Source organism: Orycteropus afer, unplaced genomic scaffold, assembly GCF_000298275.1.
Source record: "Orycteropus afer afer isolate SDZICR_OR568_19922 unplaced genomic scaffold, OryAfe1.0 scaffold00146, whole genome shotgun sequence".
Taxonomy (NCBI): Eukaryota; Metazoa; Chordata; class Mammalia; order Tubulidentata; family Orycteropodidae; genus Orycteropus; species Orycteropus afer.
The window spans coordinates 4,045,765-4,051,658 of record NW_006921733.1 but is presented as its reverse complement, the minus strand read 5'-3'; the positions used below and the strand labels follow the sequence as shown (position 1 = coordinate 4,051,658).

Genomic DNA, 5,894 nt, shown 5'->3' with positions numbered 1-5,894 from the left:
TGGTCAATGACATGAGACAAAGTATATGTGAAGTGCTGTATGAAAAGTGAATTTACTCTGTAAATCTTCACCCAAATCCTAATTAAAAAAATAATAAAAAAAAATTATTGAAAAATTAACACACTGAGGGTACATTCAACCCACAAGTGTTTGATATCACAAGCAACTCTTAGAGCAAAGTACTGTTCTTCTTGGCTCCACCTGATGATTACATAGGGTTCTTTTGGCCATACATAGGCCAACCTTATAAAGGTATTTTGCTGGAAATGTTAGTTTTTGTGGGACAGTGGTTTAACATGTGATCTCATCAGAAAGAGGAGTGCCTATTAGCCTGACTATATCTCGCAATCAAGCTCTTAGCACAGTGCTTAGTGTTCACAAAGTAATCAATCAACCAATACTTCTTAAGAACACATATATAGGACAAGGTTTGATGTTACTTGTACAGACCAGAAACATTTAACTTTATCCGTATGATCAATTAAGACACCAATCTGAAGAAAAATGTCATCTCACTATAACAGTCTCTGATTTGATAATATAATATAGCAAAAAGACAGATGGCTGATCTGTGATGCAAGACAAACAAATGGGCTATTGCTGGGGAATCACTGATCCTCATGGTTCCTGCAATCTCTCTGGTTCTACCTTCCATCCATTATCCTCTGGATCACTGTCATCTCCAGCTCCTATCTTCTCCCTTCTCTCTTGCTTCATTTTATTCCCTCTAGCTACACAGAATCCACTTATCTTTTTCTATCATAGTTCTTCAACTATTGGAAAAAATCATCATCTTTCCCTTACGTCTTCTATTTCCCATGTTAATATCCCAGACAATTCAACTGTTCATCACTTGACTTGATTTCACATCCTTCATCTTCTCAGAAAGAACAGCTCTCAGCAACGATGACAGAAATGGAGGTGTGGAAGTGAGGGGAACCCCTCAGGGGCAGCTCCATTGGCATTTAACACTAACCTATTAGTGGGGAGATTTTCAATAATGTTTATTCACAGGGATAGATTCTCATCTCACCACAGTTGCACCAAGGGGTACTGAAAAGTCAAAGTAATTATCCACCAAAAAAAATTCAGTATAAATATTGACAAGTTCCATTAAGGTCCATTAAAACTAATTATTGAAACTGGTCTCTGGTAGACTAAGATAAACAACAACAACAGCACAACATTGAACATGCTAGGAGAACTCAAGGATCAAATGGAACATTTGTTGTTAGTTGATATAAATACAGCTCTCATCCTTTATATAGCAATACTCTTTGCTGAATTATCAATAAAGCATCTGAATACTCCTGAAATTGAAGAAAATTGTTGAAAGGCTGAAATAAATTGCACATAAAGCTGATATAAAGTTCCTGATGGGAAATGAGTGCCCAGAGTTCCGGTAGCATGATCATTCATGCATGATGAAATATATTATAAGAAATTGCATCTCCATGTTTGCCATCATCTCACTGAATGACCAAGATGGGGAGCATTAGTTGACTCGTACTTCAACAAAGCAAATAGATTCTCTTAATTAGATTAAAATGGAGAACTCTTTTATACAGAGTCTAACTCTTTTTTATGACAGTAAAATTGAGTAGAGACTTGAAGGCACAAAACAACAACAAGAGCAATAGAGAATTAAGCCTCTAATCTTTAAGATAGTAAAAACTATGTCCAGAAACATTATAAGTATGGCATGGAAAAGATCCTAAATAATGACAATAAAGGCTATGACATAAAGGAGCCACCAATGTAGATACACACAGCTTTCAATCTCCAGAGTGCAATTCTGCTCGTCCAGTGGGTACCTCCTCAGGTCCATCATGCATGCTGCTGTGGTGGTGATTCTGAAACACACAGAGCATGGGATGCTGTTAAAGTTGAGGGGAAACGGAAAAAGGCGAACTGCTTCTAGATAAAGAATACAAAGAATCCCCTTCCCCAAAGAGCACCATGACTAAAGACATTTCACAATATACACTGATAAACTAGAATTAAAAAGAAAAGGTCTTCAGGATACTATAGATCAACTTTATCAAGAAAAACAAGACAATAACTTTAAATGTTACAAAATTATTTTGTTTACTTTGGAAATTGAGGGTTAATAAAGAGGTTTCTAAAGAAGTCCTTATCTTTAATTATTGTTCTTCTCCTTCTCTGGTGGCTATTTAATCTTTATAGCACAGAGAAAAACAATGTGTGTGGATAATATTGGTTAGATTATGATTTAATTATGTGACTTTCTATGTGATGTGTTGAAGTAACTGCAGGGCCATGGGCTGTATTCTGGAAGTCTAAGCTGAACTCCCGCTTCAACTTTATTTATGATAATCTTCTTCTGAGCTAGATTCTCACCCTCCAGAGTTTTTCACATGTGAGTATCTATCTTTTCAAAGAGAATATGTGGCTTCAATGTCACTGAATATGAATTGTAATTGGCTTGGTTAGCAATTGGAAATAGATGCAGTCATGGAAAGAATGTCTATCATGGCCCAAAGAGAGCTAAGCCTCCGGTATCAAATGGTTAAACCAACCATAGATTGGGAGACAATACTTCTCGATCACTAAACCAAAGTCACTGCTGTGGAGTCAATTCCAACTCACAGTGACCCCTCCTTGGGTTTCTGAGGCAGTATCTCTATGGAAGTAGAGTGCCCATTCTTCCCTCCAATGAGTGGCTGGTGGGTTTGAACAACCACCCTTCTGTTTAGCAGTCAAATGCCTTAAGCACTATGCCACCAGAGCTCCCAAACCTCTAGGTAGTCTATTCCATTTCCTACTCTGTCTACTGAAGGAAAACAATCTACTTACAGTTGAAAGTGAAACAACTTGACCATCATGTTCTGTACTATATTTCACTAGAATTGTACTCCTCCCCCACCATAGTCCAGCTGATAGGACAGGCAACCATTAGCTCTTCAGGGATCTATGGTACCATCTGACTTAAAAGTCAGAACGTAGACATAGCAATTCCCTTCCATGGAAATGAATTAGACTGTAAAGATACAAATGGAGCTGACTATAAAAGGTAAGAAAGGAGAGGCTGGTGATGTCATCTTCACCTGCAGAGTAAAGTGCAGAAAAAATAATAGAGGTAGAGAAAACAGAGAGTATATGGTTGAGGACACAGTCTCATACTAAGACAAGAAGACACCAGAGATTATGGCTATACCCTGGGTCACAGAATATGGCCTTATAGAGTGTTTACTGCTTGTCTCCAGGGAGGGAAATTTTCATAGTTCCTGTGGGGGTTTTACAACTGACTATCCTGGCTGTGACCAATGAATGGTGGATCTGAAGAAGGAAGAAGATGCTTTCTCCTGAGATTCTGAGAGTCACCATGAAGCCTCAGTCACCCTACAAGTTCTACCTTTCTTGAAGCTCAGGATCCCATTTTTGCTAGGTAGCCCTCCACATGACTCTTCACAACAAACCTATTATGGCTTCAGGTATGAGCAAACTCTATCCCTATCCACAGAAGATCCTAATCAGAACACTAGTAAAGCACCAAGTACATGCTAGTTCTGATGGATTTGTCTGCTTTAACACAAATGCAGGGGCTAAGGGAATCATGGAGAAAAGTATGTCATTTTGTGTACCTGGTTAGGCAGCAGGTTTGGGAAAAGTTCATTGACTTTGAAATGTCTGAGAATTGCAGTTAGAGAAAACAACAACATATTCCACAAATCTGGATCGAAGCTGAAGTTTTCTATATAAATGCCATGCACATGTCATGCAGACACACACTAGAAGACCCATCCAATTTATGTTCTCTAATCCATAACCAATACATAGTTATTGGTATATTTTCTAGAGCATTTGACTTTATGGTCAACTGAAATACCCTGTCCTTCTAGGTTAAAATACTGGCAAGCTTTATGGAAATTGGAAAGTTAATATTCATAAAAGATGTTTATGAAGCTAAATTAGAATAAAGTTCTGCTAATATGATTTTTTATAAAAATAGTTCTATTTAAAATGTTCAAATATTTTAATTCTTCTTACATATTTTGGTACCAATTCACCCAGAGTTGATAATTAAGATTATTATTTCTTGTTGTTGTTGCTGTTATGTGCTGTCGAGTCAAACCCGACTCATAGCGACCCCTCCTTGGGTTTCCGAGGCAGTATCACTACTGAAGTAGGATTGCCCAACCTTCCTTGTGAGGAGTGGCTGGTGGGTTTGAACCGCCAGCTGTCTGGTTAGCAGGCAAGTGTCTTAGCCACTATGCTACCAGAGCTCCCAAAGTAGATTGCCCAACCTTTCTTCACAGGAGTGGCTGGTGGGTGTGAACCTCCAGCCTTCTGGTTAGCAGTCAAGTGCCTTAGGCACTATGCTACCAGAGCTCTATTATTTCTTAGTGTTTTCTAATTCATTACCCAACAACACCCTAAAACACATACACACATCACACACATAAACAAAACATACACTATCAACACCATGCACACACACACACACACACATACATACATACATACACCAAACAGAAATACAAACACATACCTGTCCAAAATGTTTAGTGACAACATGTGTGTCAGGCTAACATTATATACAGTGCTTCATATTAATAATATTGACATATGAAGAATAGGTGTGAGAATTCTCTTCATTCCATCAAAGCAGCTACTGCTTTTATTTTCTGCCCCAGGACAATAGTTACATGGATCTTTTCATCTCAGTATAATACTGGCTATGAAATTGATGGAGCCCTTTTCATATTTACCTGTGGAAAAAGGTACACGATCTATTGCTCCCATCCATGTGGAAGAAATACTTAGAAAACCCTTTCAGCGGGGAGAGTGAGATGCAAGAACCTTTTCAGGTTACAGAAGACAGGCTCTGAGATGCTATAATGGAAGAAGTATAGAGGACTGGTGTGTTACCAAGATAGTGAGTAATGGAAAAAAATCAGGTAGGAGCAGAAAGAGGGATCAAGAAAGCTCTGCAGCATGAGGGACCACAAACCAAGTCACAACATCCTCACCCAAGTTGCCTGAAATCATGGCAGAATTGGTGTAAGTGGATTTATTGTGTGAATTACCTGGATTTTGTTATCCCTGAGATTTTGCTAAAAAACAGAAAAGGGCTGAAGAATTTTAGTCTGGAAACTTGAGATCTCCAGCCTAGTTAATGAAAATGAACCAGGGACACAGCAGCCTCAAAGACATCTGGACTCTGTCCCCAACACTCATACATATCTTTAATATTTCCCTAATAAATTGCAGTTTTGCCTACAGAAGAACCTAATGAACATCCAGCTCCACTTCCACAGCCATAGTCATGGGCTTCTAATCTGAGATTTCCTCTGCTGGACAGTGAGAAGGAAATGAGAAATGTGGTTAGATGGGGCTCTCTGCAGTATTTCGTTTTGTAGATGCATTTTTGCCTGTGTGGTTTTTTTTTTTTTTTTACTGACATAGAGCAGTGCCTAAAGTACCTACAGCTGCAACACGTGCTGATAGAAAAAGAGAGAAGAGAGAAAGATGGTGCCTAGTGAGGGAGAAGGTGTCTGCATTCAATATGCTTTTTTTTTTTTTTTTTTTAAATGGATAGTAAATCTTAGAGGATGCGGAAAGTAAAAAGTAAATCCAAACAACAGCATCCATGGAGAGTTGGAAAAGTGAATACTGAAGATTGAACAACACCATAGGAATGTGGCCAGAATTGCAACCTGCCATATCCCTGCTTTATGTGACTGGTTCAGTGCTCAGCCCTATCACACATTTTACTATGCACACATTTAATCTCACAAATACACTAGAGCAGTATTATTGTTATTCCCATTTTGCAGATGAGTGAACTAAGGCTTAGACATAGTAATGAGCTTGGTCATGCTCACAGTGCTGCTGAGAGGCAGACAAAACATTCAGACCTAGTAGACTTA

The 5,894-nt window shown here is 38.5% G+C and overlaps 1 protein-coding gene across 1 annotated transcript in view; it reads right to left on the bottom strand.

Annotated features, from left to right (window-relative positions):
* Positions 1–5,894, bottom strand: part of GABRB3 (gamma-aminobutyric acid type A receptor subunit beta3) — a 502,491-nt gene that overhangs the window by 71,311 nt on the left and 425,286 nt on the right. Inside the window, exon 5 of the mRNA XM_007945974.2 lies at positions 1,771–1,853. Coding sequence (XP_007944165.1) covers positions 1,771–1,853 — 83 coding nt within the window. The remainder of the gene's footprint in view (positions 1–1,770; positions 1,854–5,894) is intronic.